Raw genomic sequence first — 19,192 nt, forward strand, 5'->3', positions numbered from 1 at the left:
TGAGTTGGGAAGGTCCCCTGGAGGAAGAAACAGCAACCCACTCCAGTATTCTTGCCTGTAAAAATCCCAAGGACAAAGGAGCCTGATGGACTACAGTCCATAGAGTCACCAAGAGCCTGACATGACTGAGCACACACACATGCACTAAAAATCCTAAGCAAGCAAGTAAGACATACTCAGGGTAGTGATCAGTACACAACAGACATCCAGGTGTCAAGTCTCCTCGCCAGTGACTGAGCTAATTCAGCTGTGTTGCTGTAAATCCCAAGTCAGAAATACAACCTACTTGGGATAGTGTTCAGGACACAATAGGCACCCAAATGCCAGTCCTCTCTCCAATAAATTCTGGCCCTAAGATGCCAATTCCCACCTTATTCCTAACTTGCTGCTGCTGCTAAGTCGCTTCAGTCGTGTCCGACTCTGTGCGACCCCAGAGACGGCAGCCCACCAGGCTCCGCCATCCCTGGGATTCTCCAGGCAAGAACACTGGAGTGGGTTGCCATTTCCTTCTCCAATGCATCAAAGTGAAAAGTGAAAGGGAAGTCGCTCAGTCGTGTCCGACTCCTAGCGACCTCATGGACTGCAGCCTACCAGGCCCCTCCGTCCATGGGATTTTCCAGGCAAGAGTACTGGAGTGGGGTGTCATTGCCTTCTCCAGAGGGCTCACAAACCTGTTACAAATACAAAAAACAAGACAGCCAACCCAAGTAAGCAAACTGTACTTGCGACATCAGTGCTGCAAGTGCATCAGACCACAACAGGAGAGAAGCGAAATCAAACAAGCCTCCGAATTCTAGTCCAGCACAGCCCTCAGACCACAGAAATTCACTTTCATTCTCCTTTAAGCCAACATTTCCTCCTCAAGTTTGCCCTCCACTGTTCAGTTAGGTTATGACTCAGATGACCTAGGTGACTTCGGCTGACGAGTCTAGTCTTTCAGAATGAACAGAGTTTTCTGATCCTTTAGGAATCAGGATACACAATGACTTTCCAGGACTGACTTCCAAAACTGTCTTTCAATATGAGAGTGAAACATGTAATATGTTTCCAATATGCACCTACATTTAAACTTGAACGACTGGGGAAATAAGTCCTAAAACTGCTATTCTGCCATGTAACTCAGCCTAGGCTACCTATTTGCAACACTCCTTATTACTAACCTTCTTTAAAGAGGAATTGAGAAAACTGAAATGTTTCTTTTAAAACATAATTTCCCTTTTTCTTACTCAAGTCAGATACAATGCGCATAGAACACTTTCATTAGCATTTTACTGAAGCTGTCCTCGCGCACGCGTTTGCATGTGTTTTGTGTGTTTAGTCGCTCAGTCGTGCCCAACTCTTTGCGACCCCATGGACTGTAGCCCGCCAGTCTCACTGTCCATGGAATTCTCCAGACAAGAATACTTGAGTGGGTTACCATTTCCTTCTCCAGGGGGTCTTCCTGAGCCAGGGATCTCAAGTCTCTTATGTTTCCTGCACGGGCAGGCAGATTCTTTACCGTCTGAGCCACCAGGGAAGAGCTACAGTAAGCAACTGCTACACCTAAATACCACCATGGCTTTGAGGCTTAAAAACGCTTGCTCTCAGGCTTGCTCATCTGACTCAAATATTTCAAATCAATCTTGATCATACAACTGGAGTCAGGAACTACACCAGTTGTCCTGTGTACTTCTGTGTTACTCCTGGGCAGAACTGTGGCTATAGGCCAGATCAGAACCTGCTCATCCGTGCCACAGCAGTCAGCCCCAGGTCAGAACTGTCTGTTGAGATTTTCAGATCAGACACTGAGATTTCATGACATATTAGCTCGGTCCTGCACACCAAAATAAAAATAAATCATCTATCTAGGTTATAAGTTACAAGGCTTGTTTGCTGCATGAATGTTCAACTTACCCCAGGTCTTCCTGAAATGTGATAACAAACCTACTTTGTCAGCTATGGTTTTCAACTCATGCATGTACCAGACAAGAAGCAACAGGTTATACCCATGGGACTAAAAGCTTAACAAGTATCCACATTGAGGACACCAGTATAGTTTCAGGGATCTCAAAAATATGAAAAATTTTATGTGCAGTTGTGACATCAGAAAAAACAAAAAAGGTGATGAAGACACACGTCCCCTTAGGAACTGAAATGCACCTCACCACTTGTATGGCACCGATAGCAGCACTTCTCCGAGCCACTCAAAGTTCAGACTTGACATATTAGCCAAGTAACCTACCTGAGAGCAGACCTTCCATAAATCGTTAAAATCCACATTCCTCTTTACAGGAATAGCACCAGCTGAAGAATCCCTCCTCCTCGATTTTAGATCAACCTAGATCAGTCCTTTCCCACACTCCCTGGCCCATCACTTTTATGGTAACACCTTTATGATGCCTCTTCTGTGCCTATATGGAAGGTCCTATATGAATTAGCTCAGTCACTAGCGAGGAGACTTGACACCTCTTGTGTACGGACCACTACCTGCCCTGAGTATGTCATATTTGCTTGGTTAGGATTTTCAGTGCATGTGTGTGTGCTCAGTCATGTCACGCTTTGTGACTCTGTTGATAGTAGCCCACTAGGCTCCTTTGTTGGAGAAGGCAATGGCACCCCACTCCAGTACTTTTGCCTGGAAAATCCCATGGACGGAGGAACCTGGTGGGCTACAGTCCATGGGGTCACTAGAGTCAGACACAACTGAGTGACTTCACTTTCACTTTTCACTTTCATGCACTGGAGAAGGAAATGGCAACCCACTCCAGTGTTCTTGCCTGGATAATCCCAGGGACGGGGAAGCCTGGTGGCCTGCCGTCTCTGGGGTTGCACAGAGTCAGACACGACTGAAGCGACTTAGCAGCAGCAGCAGCAGCAGCAGCAGCAGCAGCAGCAGCAGCAGCAGGCTCCTTTGTCCTTGGGATTTTCCAGGCAAGAATCCTGGAGTGGGTTGCCGTTTCCTCCTCCAGGGGACCTTCCCAATTCAGGGATTGAACCTGCGTCTCCTCCATTGCAGGCAGATGATTTACAGTAACAATGCTAAATCTGCTGACACTAGCCCCACCTAATCTTAGCTAGTATCTTTTTTCTACAACCATGACTTCCATGTCTTCACCTAGAATGAAATTTAATTTTCCCTGATGGTAATCTCTTTCGTTGGAAGTCACTCATTCTCTCACCACTTCCCCACCATCTTTTGTTGCTATTCAGTGGCTAAATAGTATCTGACTCTTTTCGACCCCATGAACAGCAGCACACACCAGGATTCCCTGTCCTTCACTATCTCCCAGAGTTTGCTCAAACTCATGTCCATTGAGTTGGTGATGTTATCTAACCATCTCATCCTCTGTCATCCCCTTCTTCTCCTGCCCTCAATCTTTCCCAGCACCAGGATCTTTTCTGATGAACTGGCTTTTCTCATCAGGTGGCCAAAGTATTGGCACTTGTTAGGCCCTGGCATAAGATCTCAAGGACATCCCTGCACAAGCTCAACCCAAGCATGACATTCGATTACCCTCTCTCTGCCCCAACTGCAGCTTCCAGATCAACCTATCACCTTTGCTAAGGAGCTGGGCATCTGATCAGCGGGCTTTCTGTCCCATTCTCTATCACTATCTTGGTACCTACATGTCCACCCTGATGACCCTCACAGTTCTCTGACCCCTATTTCAACTACTTTCACCTTTAAGTCAGTCCAACATATGATTTAAATGACTACATCACCGAGAACTGCTCCAACTCCAAAATCTTTATTTCGGCCTTTGACAACAACTTCCTGTTTGTACCATTTCCACTCCTTTGAAGTCATCAACCTGCTCTACCTTCCCTCTAGTCCCTAGAATCCTTGCACCCTCCTTTGCTTACCTGGTACTCCATTACAATTTTACAATTTCAACTGCTTTGCCATTTTATGTTTTCTCTTCCCTTTGTGGGTCATACCTATTTAATTACATCTTCAATCCTGAATCAAGCCAACACTGTTTTCTCTTGCTCTTGTTCCCTCCCAGTACTGAGGATTAAGGAGGAAACTCATATAACTGTACCAGCCAGGTCCTTTATAAGGATTTATAATCTCTGCAATCCCTGAAACATACCTCCATGTCTTTCTCCTCCACAGAACTCCTTCCTGACTCTTCTGTCACAGAGAAAAAAGCCTCTCTTCTCTGTTGGGTCTACTATGTCCTAGACACTATGTACATATACTCCTGACTTCTATGGGACTAGCAACATCTCCATTCTTTCCATCTTTAAATGCTTTCTCTGCCAACTCCCTTCTCTAACAAGCATGCTCAAGTTTCTAAAACCCTAGAGAAAAAAATAAAGCACTGAATATCTTTTCCTTCATCTAGCCTTGATCCTTAAACTATCACTTCATTTCTCTGCTCTACTTCACCATCAAACTTATGAAAGACATGCTAAATTTGCTGTCTCTAATCTCTGATCTTTTAAATTCTCAATTCCTGCAATCTGTCTCCCCACCACAACCTAACTTTGCAAATGATATTCTACCACCAAAACCAACGCCATTTCTCAATTGCACCATATGTGTCCCTTTAGCTCTTCATTTCCTATCCTGTTCCCTTAAAAAGCTAATGTTCCCCAGGATTTTAGTTCTGGCTTTTCTTTACAGATACCCTTTCAATGGAAAATCTTATCAATTCTTATCTTTCAATTACCACAGGTTGCGGTTTCTAAATGTTTTTTTCTAGCCCTTTCTTCTTTCCTAAATTCCAAAGGGGGTACTCCCAACTGTTTCCTGAGCTCCTATATTCGAATACCTACAGGAATCTCAAAAGAAACATATTTAATCATTCTAAGTATTCCTCACACTATGCACCAGCATATATGCTCCTCTCACTCCATTCCCTTTCAATTTAAAATATTACCAGCCACCCAACTGTCAAAATTAGAAACCCATCTCTCTTCTTTAATTTTCTACGTCTAATCAGATACCAATCCTTATTGTTTTAGGATGGCTTACGAAATGTTTTCCAAATAGTCTCATCTTTACAGTCTACTCACTCTGGCTGAATCTCTGTTTCTTTTGCTAGATACCTTCCCTGATCTCCAGTCCACTTTTCGTATTAGCTATTACTGTTATCTTTCTAAACTATGGATCTGATCAAATCACTCTCTGCTTAAAGTTCTTTAATTTTCTCCTCTCCTTCAGAATAAGGTATTAACTTTTCTTTAGTCTTACATCCTTCTTGTTCCTCTCAAGTACCTGAGACCATTTAACTAGTTATCCTGTATTTTCCTACAGAACTGTGCTTCTACTCAGGAGACGAAGTTTACCTGAACTACTACTATTCCCAAGGCATAACACTTAAAACATTTCAAGGCAATAAAGAAATATCAAACCACAGTATAAAAACCCACTCATTTTCCAAAGTGACTTAAGATTCTTGAATATATAGTCAGACTTGTATCCAGAAGCTAATTTACCACTAAATATATTCAATATTCTATATAATCAAAACAGAAACAATACGAATTCCACCAGAACAAAGCACGTGCACAATTAGCACAAGCTTCAGAAGTAATCTCATTTCTGTGATACGCATTAGTCAAAACTAACCTGCCAGTGCTGGGTGACAGCATTCCACACTCCCACTTTCCCTGTATGACTCGTGGCCACCAACTGGTTACCGATAAAGAAGAGAGCATCGACAGGAACACCAAGGCTGAATACTCCTTAAATGATAATAAAAAAGAGAGGTTAATCAATCACCATCTTTCAATTAATCAAAACTCAGCCTAAAAACATCTTAAAGGTATCTCATTTCTACAAATTGTGTGCCAGACATTCTGGGAACCAGAAATAAGAAACTTTAAGCTCTTAAACAGCAGGTAAAAGTTTGCCCCAAGTAATCTCACTCTGATTGAACAGCTTGTTATCTGAAGTTGTGGCTCCCAAACCTAGCTGCTGTTGTTCAGTGGCTCTGGCGTGTCCAACTCTACAACCCCATGGGCTGCTGCACGCCAGGTTTCCCTGTCTTTCACCATCTCCCAGAGCTTGCAAAAGCTCATGTCTACTAAGTCAATGATGCCATCCACCAATCTCATCGTCTGTCACCCCCTTCTCCTGCCTTCAATCTTTCCCAGCATCAGGGTCTTTTCTAATGAGTTGGCTCTTTACACCAAGTGGCCAAAGTAATGGAGCTTCAGTATCAAGTCTTTCCAGTGAGTATTCAGGGTTGATTTCCCTTAGGATTAACTGGTTTGATCTCCTTGCTGTCCAAGGGACTCTCAAGAGTCTTCGCCAGCACCATAGTTCAAAGGCATCAATTCTTTAGTCCTCAGCCTTTTTTATTGTCCAGCTCTCACATCCATACATGACTATTGGAAAAACCATAGCTGACCATCAAAACAACTGGGTAGATTTAAAGTGAACACAATAAAATAGCAAGGATCCTGGGATTCATGCTAGACCCACTAAATGAGAAAACCCACTGCCTTTGTATAAAATCCATAGAAGCTTCAGCTGCAGCCTGCTCACAGACCTGATATTTGAGAATCACTGATCTGAAGACACAGACTTGGCAACCCAACTATCCACAATGTATCTAGAAATCTGAAAATAAGCAAACAAGAAAAACGAAACCGCAAGTAGTCATGCTGTGTGCAAAGTAAACATTCAGGCCTTTATCAGAGCTTATTTTAAACCTCTCATCTGCCAATACTGCAGATTTCAATTTAATTCACTCCAAAGACACTATACTAGGCCATGGGATTAAAATACATGAAATGATGGATAAACAACAAGGATTTGCTGTATAGTACAAGGAACTATATTCAATATCTTGGCAGTAACCGGTAATGGAAAATAATCAAAAACAAAAAAGTACATATAGAGGACTGCCCCAATAGTCCAGTGGTTAAGAATCCACCTGCCAATGCAGGGGATATCGGCTGGATCACTGGCCTGGGAGGATTCAACATGCTGGAGCAACTAAACCATGCACCACAACTACTGAGCCCGACCACCCTAGAGCCCATGCTCTGCAACAAGAGAGACCACCAAAAATAAGCCCACACATCACAAGCAAAAGCAGCCCCTGCTCGCTGCAGCTAGAGAAAGACAGCATGCAGCAACAAAGACCCAGCACAGCCAAAAATAATTTTTTTAAAAAGTATATATACGTATTATCTATCTCTGAATTACTTTGCTGTAGAACTGAAGCTAACAGAATATTGTAAATCAACTATACTTCAATAAAAAAGCAAATAAATATGAGAAAATAATATATTACTAGGTACTTGTGATTTAAAAGAGGAAAAAAAAAAAAAACAACAACCAGTTATGACATAATGCAACAAAAGGATGTACACAGTAATAACCAGAAGAATAAAAGAGAGTTCCTAGGAAAAGTTTTCAGAATATTTCTTAGAAAAGAAGCCCTCTGAGTTGGGTTTTTAAAAAGGTGAAAACAAGTTCCTCAAACCAGGGGATTTGGAATGGGTAAGCCCAGGGAATGTGAGAAAGGGGGAGAGGAGATACAGGTGAGGAAGGACTTTGTAATGAGAGCTCACATTAATAGCAAAAGAGCCACAACTGCCCCAGCTAACCTTGGTCTCCTGTGTGTGGCACTGCACAGCTGTCTCTCTTTAGCTGAGCACTACACCTGCATAGCATATTCAAAAGCAGAGACATTACTTTGCCAACAAAGGTCCGTCTAGTCAAGGCTATGGTTTTTCCAGTGGTCATGTATGGATATGAGAGTTGAACTGTGAAGAAAGCTGAGCGCCGAAGAATTGATGCTTTTGAACTGTGGTGTTGGAGAAGACTCTTGAGAGTCCCTTGGACTGCAAGGAGATCCAACCAGTCCATCCTAAGGGAGATCAGCCCTGGGATTTCTTTGGAAGGAATGATGCTAAAGCTGAAACTCCAGTACTTTAGCCACCTCATGCGAAGAGTTGACTCATTGGAAAAGACTCTGATGCTGGGAGGGATTGGGGGCAGGAGGAGAAGGGGACGACAGAGGATGAGATGGCTGGATGGCATCACTGACTCGATGGACATGAGTCTGAGTGAACTCCGGGAGTTGGTGATGGACAGGGAGGCCTGGCGTGCTGCGATTCATGGGGTCGCAAAGAGTCAGACACGACTGAGCAACTGAACTGAACTGAACTTAACACCTGCAGTCAGAAGATTATGTATTGGAATCCTGGCTCTGAAAGTACCTTTGCCACTTTTCGGGTTATTTATCTGATCGATAAAACAGGGTCTATGCTCAATGTCTCAAGGCTCACTTTTACTTTAAAAATGCTATAATTCAATTTTGACATTTAAATAGTATTATCTTAATTATTTGAAAAGCATCTTATGAAAAGTATCTTTTTATCTAACCATAAGCCTCATTATAAAATAAGTCTAAATAAGTCTCATTATAGAATACTGTTTTATGTGGCTCTTTAGCTGTTTTGAGTATCAGATTTTTTTTATTTTAAAACGGTAACTAATATGTGACACAGAGAAGGCAATAGCACCCCACTCCAGTACTCTTGCCTGGAAAATCCCATGGATGGAGGAGCCTGGTAGGCTGCAGTCCAGGGGTCGCTAAGAGTCGGACACGACTGAGCAACTTCACTTTCACTTTTCACTTTCATGCCCCGGAGAAGGAAATGGCAACCCACTCCAGTGTTCTTGCCTGGAGAATCCCAGGGACGGGGGAGCCTGGTGGGCTGCCATCTATGGGGTCGCACAGAGTCAGAAACGACTGAAGTGACTTAGCAGAGAGAATATGTGACAACAAAAACAATTTTCTCAGCATCTAGCTGAGAAAAACAAGGATTCACAAGGCTTTGAAGAACCCATGGGAAGAAACAAAGCAATTAAATGTTAACTGCAATGTGTTAAAAGCATAAGCCAGAAAAGGTAACTGACTTCTTTTGAATTTTATATCAATGAGGGGTATTTCTCTTTCTGTTCAGAACTGTACTACATATGAGACCAGGCCCGTGGCAATAAACAACACCTTGAAAATTCTCAACCAATCTTGAAAAAGACAGGCATCTCGCAAGGAATAAAAATGATATAAACTTGACAAAAATGAAAAACAAATCTGGAAAGTATAGCCAGGAATGTCTTCCATATACACAGCTTAACTTTTATGTACTTATAAATACATATTTATACACATGAATAGATCACCTCAGCCCAACCTGTCAACCAGAAAAACCAGAGCAAAATAAAACAAAGCCTCCACACAAAGCTAAGCTCTTTCATCAAAACTGGTTGAGAAACAAACCTGCCACTTCAAAGCACAGTGTACTCATTTCACATGCAATTTCAGGAATTCTCATGTATTAGTATTTTAATTTTGATGCTAGACAATTTTTCAGAACATGTTAAGATACCTATATTCAGTAATATAGGCTATGTGAAAGGTAGAAATAAAAACTGGAAAACTAACAAACACTGATTACTTGAGAGAAGAGTCAGATTCTGGGAAATCAAGGAAGACATTCTGAACGATCTCAAGAAATTTAAAGTGTCATCCCTGACCCTTTCTTAGACTCAACAATCCTGACTGCTATCCACAAAGAAGACACTGTAAATAATGACAAGCTCTTGTCTTAAGGGAGCCTCCTGGTAAAACACTGCTTATAGCAGCAAGCCAGCAGTACTGTCTGATACAAGTTACAATGAAGGAATTCAGCCTCTAAGTGAGCTCTATCATGGATACACCAGCTCTCAAGTTTTCTTTGGATAGTTTTGTCAAGTTCTGAAGAATATTTGTAACAACAAATGATCTCTTTGTGAACAAATTACTATGTATTATCTCAGTAAGTAGCTAGCAAGTCAGCCTTTGGGGAAAAAAAAAGCAAGGCATAAAATCTTCACTTATTGGCATGTTACAAGAGGCAACTTGTAAAAATAAACAAAAATCACAATTGAGCTCCTTTCTATATAATTACAAGTATATTATAATTTCAAAACACTTTAAGTTTTTTCCCTAAAGTTTTAAGAAGGACTTTCACTACCAGTCATGATGGATACATGACATCAGACTATTTCTTACTATAAACAACAATAACAAAAGACTGGCCAAAATACATGAGACAACTGTTTTTAGACACTGGCCAACAGGCAGCAGGAGACTTGAAAGCCAGTAAATACACAAGATAAGCCCCATGATCAAACTGGCTTTCTGTATAAGCCTTCCTGACAACAGGGAAGTGAAACTCAAGGGAAAACCAAATGACGGTTCTTCTCAACTGAGAAAGCTGAGATCAGAGGCCAGAGCTGTTGAGGAAGCTAGAATTTATGAATAAGATATAAGAAAGAAGGGAAAAGCACCATGGTGGGTGTGGGGATGGCACAGAATTTTAGAGGGGTTTCCCTATGCCTTGGCTGAGGCCAGGCTGCACTGGACTGGCCTAAGAATCCACAAGGAATAAAAACGAGGGGCTGCAGCAGGCCTGGGAGCTGAGTGGAGACAGCAGAGGTCACTTGCGGGGGAATTCAATAGTTCCAGCTCAGTACATGTGAAGAGTCTCACTCTTCAGGCATTCTGTTAAGATTCCAAAATGACAATACTTAACACACCCTGAGTAGAAGCCATGCCCTAAAATAAAATATAAAGCTGAGAAAGACTAAAGCAAACAAACAACAAGCCTAGCAGAATAAACATCCTCTGGTAATTTAACTGCCTGCTGGAACAAAACTCACATCTTAAAAGAAGACAGCACTATTGAGACAGTAAGATACTGATCTAAACTGAAGGATGGGGAGAAAAGAAACTGGAAAAAACTAGTGCTCCAATGGTCTGTGAAGTGAAGTGAAGTCGCTCAGTCCTGTCTGACTCTTTGCGACCCCATGGGCTGTAGCCTACCATACTTCTCTGTTCATGGGATTTTCCAGGCAAGAGTACTGGAGTGGGTTGCCATTTCCTTCCCCAGAGGATCTTCCCAACCCAGGGATCGAACCTGGGTCTCCTGCGTTGCAGGCGGACGCTTTACCATCTGAGCCACCAGGGAAGTCTCTTAAAAGAAGACAGCACTATTAATCCATACTTCCTACATAACGGATCATGCAATGCCCAACATATGTCACAAGTTCCTAGACATGCGAAAAAGCAGGAAAATGTAACTCAAAATAAATCAGATGATTCAGATAATAGATTTAGCAGACAAAAACTAGTAAAACAGCTATAATGAATATGTTGAGTTTAAAAAACAAGATATAGTGAGTGAACAGACTAGAAAAATCTCAGAAGAAAACAAACTAAAATAAAAATTTAAAAAGGCAATCTTAGAGCTGAAAAGGCCAACATTTCAAATAAAAAACTTATCATATGGGCTTCACTACAGACTAAATGAATACCACAGCAAAATGGAAAAAGACAGTAAGATAGATCTAAACTGAAGGATGGGGAGAAAAGAAACTGGAAAAAAACTAGTGCTCCAACGGTCTCTGAAGTGAAGTGAAGTCGCTCAGTCCTGTCCGACTCTTTGCGACCCCATGGACTGTAGCCTATCAGGCTCCTCTGTCCATGGGATTTTCCAGGCAAGAGTACTGGAGTGGATTGCCATTTCCTTCTCCAGGGGATCTTCCCCACCCAGGGATCGAACCTGGGTCTCCTGCGTTGCAGGCAGACACTTTACCATCTGAGCCATCAGGGAAGCCCAATGGTCTCTAGGCAAATATAAAGTAGCCTAACATGAAACCGAATCTCAAAAAGAGGAAGAGAGAAGAGGGAATGAGGGAGGGATAATAGGGAAAGAGAAATGGGTGAGGGGAAGTGGGGGAGGAAGACAGAAGCCTCCTTCCTCAATGGTGTCAACCAAAAATGTCTCCAGACATTCCCACAGGCCCGGACGGACATTATCCCTGGTTGCAAATCACTAAGCCAATCTATGTACAGATTAGATTAGATCTACGTAACCTAATCTACGGCAAATCAGTAAGAGGATGACAATCTCATAAAAACAGGGTAATGATTTTTAAAAGACATGTCTCAAAAGAAATAGTACAAATGGTCAATAAAGACATGAAAAGATGTTTAATACCATTAGTCATTAGGCAAATACAATTAAACCCAACATTAAAATCACTGTATGTCCACTAGAATGGCTCAAATTAAGATAATAAAAAAGTGTTGGGAAGGGTATGGAGCACCAGAACTCTCATATACTGCTATACAAATGTAAAATGATTTAACCACGTGCAAGACACTTGTACATTTTCTCATAACATTAAGCATACACTTTTCCTACATCCCAGAAATTCCACACCTAGATATTTAATTTATAATATGTCCGTAAAAAAAGTTCTACTTAAATGTTTATGGTAGCTTTATTCTTAGCATCCCCAAATTGAAAGTAAACCAAATGTCTATCAACAGATGAATAGATAAACAAATTCTAGCATATCAATTCAATGGAATACTATGCAGCAATAAAAAAGGATGCACCACTAAAACACTCAACAACATGGATGGATCTCAAAAGCATTATGCTGAATGAAAGAAGCCAGCACAAAAGAAGACATACTACATAATTTCACTCACGTGAAATTACAGACAAAAGAAATCTAATCCATGCTGACAAAAAGCCTAAATGGCTGTGTAAACAGTGGGGTTTCTGCTGAACATCTGCTTTCCTTTCAAGAGTCTGGAGTCTTGGTACAGGCTAGGCAGAGGGTACTTCAGTGACTAGCCTCTAGTAATAGACTTGGGTACCAAGTCCCTAATGAACTTCCCTGAGACATCTCACAAGTTAGTCACAATTCACTGCTAGGGGGATTTTTAAGCAAATACCATTGGAAGGGAACTCCTGAAAGCTTGTCCCTGGTTTCCACTGAACTTCTCCCAGATGCCACCATGGGTCTTTTGTCAATTCTGCTTTGCATGCTTTCACTGTAAGACACCATGGCTCCAAGTATCTATGCGCTGAGTCCTCTGAGTCCTTCTAGCAAATCACTGAACCTGGGAATATCTTGAGAAACAGACACAGATATGGAGGAATGAAGCCCAAAGACTAAGCCCTGGGGCATGCCAACATTTTGAAATTTGGCAAATACGGAAGAACTATCAAAAGGAACTGAGAAAAAACAAAGAGCGAGGATAAAAATCAATGAAGTGAAAAAAAAAAAAAAATCAATGAAGTGCTCTAGAAGCCAAAGGAAGAAAGTCTTCAAAAGGAAAAGCGTAATCAACTCTATCAACGCCAGTTCTAATCAGATGAAGACTATGAACTAGATCCTAGGCCTTAGCAGAGTGCAGACCCATGGGCAGCACTAACAGGAGTAGCTGCAGACAGTGCTTAGGGACATGATGAGAGCAACTTCAAATCATGAAGAGGAGACGAGAATGACATAGAAACAAGACCAAATAAGGATAATGTGGTAGGATTTCTGGGAAGCCTTTAAAGGTCCACCAGAGAGAGGTCACAAGTTAAGACTACTGTTGTGGGTGTGCACACATTTCTTTCTCCGCACTACACTTGGCTATTCAGGAGAGAAATGCCGATTTGGCCTGGGCTGTGGTTTCTTCAGGGAGGTAAGGCAAAGGGAGAGATCGAAGAAAACGGAGGCTCTAAGCTAGAGTGACCGTAAACACGGAATCCAAGCCTGATGGCATGGGAAGCAATGAGTCAAGATCCCAGGGGAGTTAAAGAATTTTTGAGTTAGAAAATTCGAGTTAGTAATCTCAAAGGAATGAAGGGGAGTAATCCAAAGGCAGCGGAGCACTACAGCAAGTGTAAGTCCAGATGGAATGAAATTCGAAATCTGGGCAGGTGCAGTGGTGGGGGGATGGGGAGCAAGGGGCACCAAGAGAGGAGGGAAGAGACACGGTCCCCAAGCGTGGTCTGGGAATCCTCATGGGGCTGTGGAAACCCTCGGAAGTCTCAAGTCAAGACTATTTTCACTGCCTTTAAAAATAAAAACCTCTCATTCTCTCAAGAATGTACAGACAAGGAGTTTCGCAGAGGCTACATGATGTGAGGTCACACTGAGACAACAGCACCTGCCCATGCATTCTTCTGTTCTCTAGAATGGTTTGTGGTGGCAGGCTGGGGGTACAACCAAGTTTCCCAAGACTAACTTAATTTGGCCTAAATACTTCCACTATCTTTAGTAGCCGTCTTCAGTTATAACTGCTGTAATTATTTTAGAATACAAGTTTTCCTTGAGCCCACAAAGAAACACAAGGAAAAGGTACACTTTGCTATTCTGCAATGTTAGTTTTTAAAATGTTATAAAAATCTTTCTACATTTTTAAATTTTACCTACAACTGTTAAATACTTTATTCTGAAACAAATTTATTTTTAATACATTTTTATTGTACTTACTTAACTTGCCTGCTCAATCCATATAAATCCAACAGAGCTGACAAAGATAAATATGACCTAGCAGAGTTCTTTGATTCATGGAAAAACTCTAAAGAAACTGGACAAAACTGCATATAAAAATTTGAAATAACAACTTCCCCCCAATTTATAGATGTTAATAACTTGCCTTATTGTGCCTAAGCAACAAAACCTTTTTGAACAGTATTATAAAGCCAGTTGTGGGTTCTTTCAGACCAAACAGTCGAGAGTTTAAAGAAGTATTTTAAATGAAGATAGGAAAAACTTTTGAAAAGTGGTAATCTGTTACAGAACTTCAAACCAGAAATGAAAAAGTCACTGAACCATCCTCCTGGGTAAGGTACGGCACTGCTCTAGCGAGAAGAGGGCACATCATTGCTGGGAGACAAGAAAGCCTGAACAGACGGCGATGCTGAATGCCTGCGAGATGAACGTCAATAAAGGAAACCACAATGCTGGCCCTTTTCAATGACACAGTAAATCCTCAAATTAGTCTCAAATCAGACTGGCGCAGATAGTACTTTGTCTGCAGAACTGCATTTTTGTCTTACAAATACACAGATGTAGCTGCATCTCGTGTCCTGTTTCTCTTCCTCTAGTATCAGCCTCAACCAGTCATTAAAGATCTTTTACATGAATATTTGATTACAAATACACATGGCATTGGAATATCCAAAGTGTTGAAAACTTACGAATCTCATGCTTTATCCTAGAACACCTGTGTTGATCTTTGCACTAACGATGCAAAACAATGTTGGGTAAAAACAGCATACACCTTAGCATGAATCATAGGAGAGCCAGTAAACTATCCTGGTACTGATTAAATTCTTCTCTGTCACATTTTCAAGGAAAGAAAACAGTTTAACTTAAGAATTTCCTAGATGAAGCAATCTGCATAAGAATTTTTACTGACTGAGTCTCAATTTTGAGGGTATGTCTTCTTAACGTTCTGTGTGACTGAGTCCTCTCTGTGACGAGAAGCACCTTCCCAACTGCTGGGGCTGAGAGGAAACCAGCTGCTCCTTTCACACAGGACCATTTTCACTGGACAGATGACTTACAACTATGTAATTCAGTTTTGGGTATTTGGTAGACTTGCCCCAAAAAGTGGAACTGAGCAAATCTGTTATTTCAGTGACACAAGCTCAATGCTTCAAGTGAATATCAGCAATCTGGAAAATGTTTTCTGCCACGGTAAGTATGAAAACTTCCTAACATTCTGGAGTTCACAGATGTGATCAATGGTTATAGTAATAAATGTGATTTTTTAAAATGTACTGTACAATCTAAGGTATCAACATTTCGAAGATTTTACATGACTCAGTAAACCAACACTTCACAAATGACCAATGTATGATGTTATACAAAATTATATAAGGACAAAAAGACCCATTCAAAGTACAAAACAGACTGATTTTAATTTAACACAGTATGATCTATATGAACAGAGTTCATCAATATGATTTCAAAATTTGGGGACAGGAGCAAACAATATCCGCAATTATCTAAAAGGCTATATAAAAATGTTTTTTCCAACTATATATCTGTGTGAGGCCAAACTCTTCACCGAGTTCAACCAGAATAACAAATCACACACAGGAGACTGAATGCAGAAATAGGTATCAGAATTCAATTAAATGTAAAGGAGGTTTACAAAACGGGACACCATTGCTACTCTTCCCATTTTGGAGATAGTTATTTTTTACTAAAATTATTCATGTTACTGTGTAATGGGTTTTTATCCTTATTTTTTAAATTAAGTTATCAGAATTGCAGTATTAACTCCTATTATGGTAAATAGCAATAGATATAACCTATACAAACAAAAACAATTAACGGTCCTGAATGACCTAAGAAAGTAAAGTAGATTTAGAGGAGATTGAAAAGCTTGAGAACTTCAGGTCTAGAAGCAACAAGTGGGGAGGACTAAGGAAGTTATTTACCCCACCGTCAGCCCAGTGCTATGAAAGAGGGGGAGAGAGTGCAGCCACCACTAAACAGGATTCAGGAAGGGCACATTCTTACAGAGCAGTCAAGTCGGTTTGTGCCTCTTTACCAGACCATTCCTCTCACACTGAGCAGTCTTACTGTTACTGGACACCGAACAGAAGACGCACTAGCTCTAGCTAACTAACAACTAGTCCAAGTTAATTTCGATATTTATGGGCAATCCCTCTTAAACTTCAGAATATCACATGCAACAGCATAAACAACTTTTCCTACCGATTTCGCTTCCACTTCCTCCATCTTGGACACTCCATAAGATGATGCTACTCTCTGAGGCAACAGCCACCATTTTGTCCTTGTCTCCGTGTGGACCCCCGACCACTTTTGCATTTAAAGCTACTCGTTCAATAGTCCAATCCAAATATGGGCTTGTAAACACTTGTTGCCATCCTGATGATTCTTTGATTCTGTTGAATATAAACAGACAACATAAATAAGACTCAGCAGTACTTAGCAAAGAGAACATGAATGAACGTACCAAAATAAATTTAATCACAGCTATTTATCTATGTATTTACTAAAAAATAAAATACACATAAACCAGACTCTTTAAAAAGAGACTAAAGGTCTATACTCCTCCAAAGAATAATTTAGCAAAGTTCTCCAAACTATAAAGACTTAAAAACTTAAAAAAAAAAAAAAAAACCCGGTAGTATCTTTTTACATTTTACACAAAAAAGTGGTACTTTGTCATTATTTGCAAACAGAAAGTCAACAAAAATCAGTTTCAGGAGAATTAATATCCCTATCAGTTACTAATCAGTTATTAAGTTATTATGATTAACTGAGAACCATTTCTTGATACTTCAGATGATAGTTTATTACGACAAACAAAGGAGTGATCTGGTATGTGATAGCTTGGCATAATCAAATGAATGAAATATGACCTTTGGGAACCACTCACTGAGGACTGGATTTTAAAGGTTTCACACAAAATGAAAAAAAATCTCATGAGCCTACTCCTTATCCATAAGTAAAGGTGTCTTATCATGATTTAGATTTAGTTGACTGAATAAAAATGCTTTAATATATAATTGTTGATAAACATATGTGTAAATTTTTAATAACTTTTTCTGTCCTAAATGAATTGAAGTCTTTCAGACACGCATTATTTTGTAGGGTTACACTTTAAGCCTTCAAACATTTAAAAACTACACAGTTAAGCAATCATGACAATAAACGACCTGAACTTTAATGATGGAATATTTATTTTTAAAGTTACACAAAACAAGTGACAGAAACAAAATTGTAAAGAATCTCTTTGCCTTACCCAAAGACAATAAATATGAGTATGTGCTCCTTTAAACACTACTACCTGATATAAAACCACAAAAATCAAACTTAAGTATTCATAAACGATGACCAACAACCTATATAAAAACACTTTAGCTTTATTTTTGTTTAAAACGTATGCAAAATACAGCTATAATCCACAAAAATATGCAATTCAACCTTCTTATTAATTCTAAGAATTAATGATTTCCTTAAACTTAAAGGCAATATATAGAAAAATCTCACATGGTTTTCCTAGGCAATATATGGTCTGTAATTACCCACTTCAGCCACTAGGTGGGATTCATGTGTCAAAATACAAAATTCAAAATAATTATCCAATAAGCCCTAAATACTGACAAAACACTGAGAAATTAAACCTAGATGCTCTTAAGGACTGGCAGACTGGACACAAAGCAGGCACTGCCAGCACTTCAAGAATAAAGACAATATGCCAACATGTGCATGCAGCACACTAGGCACTAGGCTCACCTTCAAAAAAGGGAAGCTGCACTGATTTAATGAGGGGAATGGTGTAATCTCATGACCACTAATAAAACAATAAAACGAAATATGATCTAATCTTTTACAAAAACTACTTCTAAGTCATTTTTCTCTAGAGAAATTAGGGTATTGTAAAACAAAAAGATGACAACAGTAAAAGAATCAGGACAGCACATTTGAGAGTGATTATAACAATTACATAATTTAACTCAATGAGGTATGTGCATTTACTACTTAAGTTAAAATTAACTACAAAGAATAAGCAATATTTGCTTTACATTTTTCCATACACGTAAATATACAATTTTAAATGTGTAGAAACACAGAACAAGCTCTGATATTCCAACAACCCACCTCTTTATTCCTGCATAATGAAACAACACTCTGAAATCGTGACAGCTGTGCCAAGAATATGGTTAACTTTCAAATTAAGATCATGAAAGATATAGTGGAGGCTATATGCTCTCAAATTTTTGAAACTTGCTGTAAATATACTTTAACCATATTGTATGAAAATTGATAAATATGTCAAAAGAACATAAGAGTCTAAAATGACAATAAGAGCATATTATTATTGTCTAACATGTTATTAGACACTAAGTCGTGTCCGAATGTTTAGCGACCATATGGCCTATAGCCTGCTAGGCTCCTCTGTCCATTAGATTTCCCAGGCAGGAATTCTGGAGTGAGTTGCCATTTCCTCGTCCAGGGTATCTTCCTGATCCAGGGATTGTACCCATGTCTCCTGCACTGGCAGGCAGATTCTTTATCACTGAGCCACTAGGAAAGCCCAATAAAAACATATGTACAGATAATTACCTTAAATGTAAATGGACTAAATGCTTCAAACAAATGGCACAGACTGCCAGAATGGATTTTAAAAAAAAGACCTATATATATGTGTGCTGTTTATAAGAGTTCCATTTTGTATCCAGGGACACAAACAGATTGAAAGTGAAATGGAAAAGGGTTTTCAATGAAAATGGCAATCAAAAGAAAGCTGCAGTAGTAATCCTCATATCAGACAAAATAGACTAAAATAAAGACTGTTACAAGAGACAAAGAAGGACACTACATAATGAACAAAGGATCAAACCAAGAAGATACAAGTGT

The 19,192-nt window shown here is 40.0% G+C and overlaps 1 protein-coding gene across 6 annotated transcripts in view; it reads right to left on the minus strand.

Moving 5' to 3' along the window:
- Window positions 1-19,192, minus strand: part of KCTD3 (potassium channel tetramerization domain containing 3) — a 75,906-nt gene that overhangs the window by 28,887 nt on the left and 27,827 nt on the right. For all 6 annotated transcript variants that reach the window (XR_015143635.1, XM_086345322.1, XM_086345323.1 and 3 more), the window contains 2 exons: window positions 16,520-16,710; window positions 5,558-5,673 (listed from right to left, as the gene is read on the minus strand). Coding sequence is in view for 5 of the 6 variants with exons in the window: in XM_086345322.1 (XP_086201448.1) it covers window positions 5,558-5,673; window positions 16,520-16,710 (307 nt within the window). In the remaining variant the exon portion in view is untranslated. The remainder of the gene's footprint in view (window positions 1-5,557; window positions 5,674-16,519; window positions 16,711-19,192) is intronic.

Source organism: Bos grunniens, chromosome 16, assembly GCF_055505025.1.
Source record: "Bos grunniens cultivar Pamir isolate PY7600 chromosome 16, Bosgru_T2T1.0, whole genome shotgun sequence".
Lineage (NCBI taxonomy): Eukaryota > Metazoa > Chordata > Mammalia > Artiodactyla > Bovidae > Bos > Bos grunniens.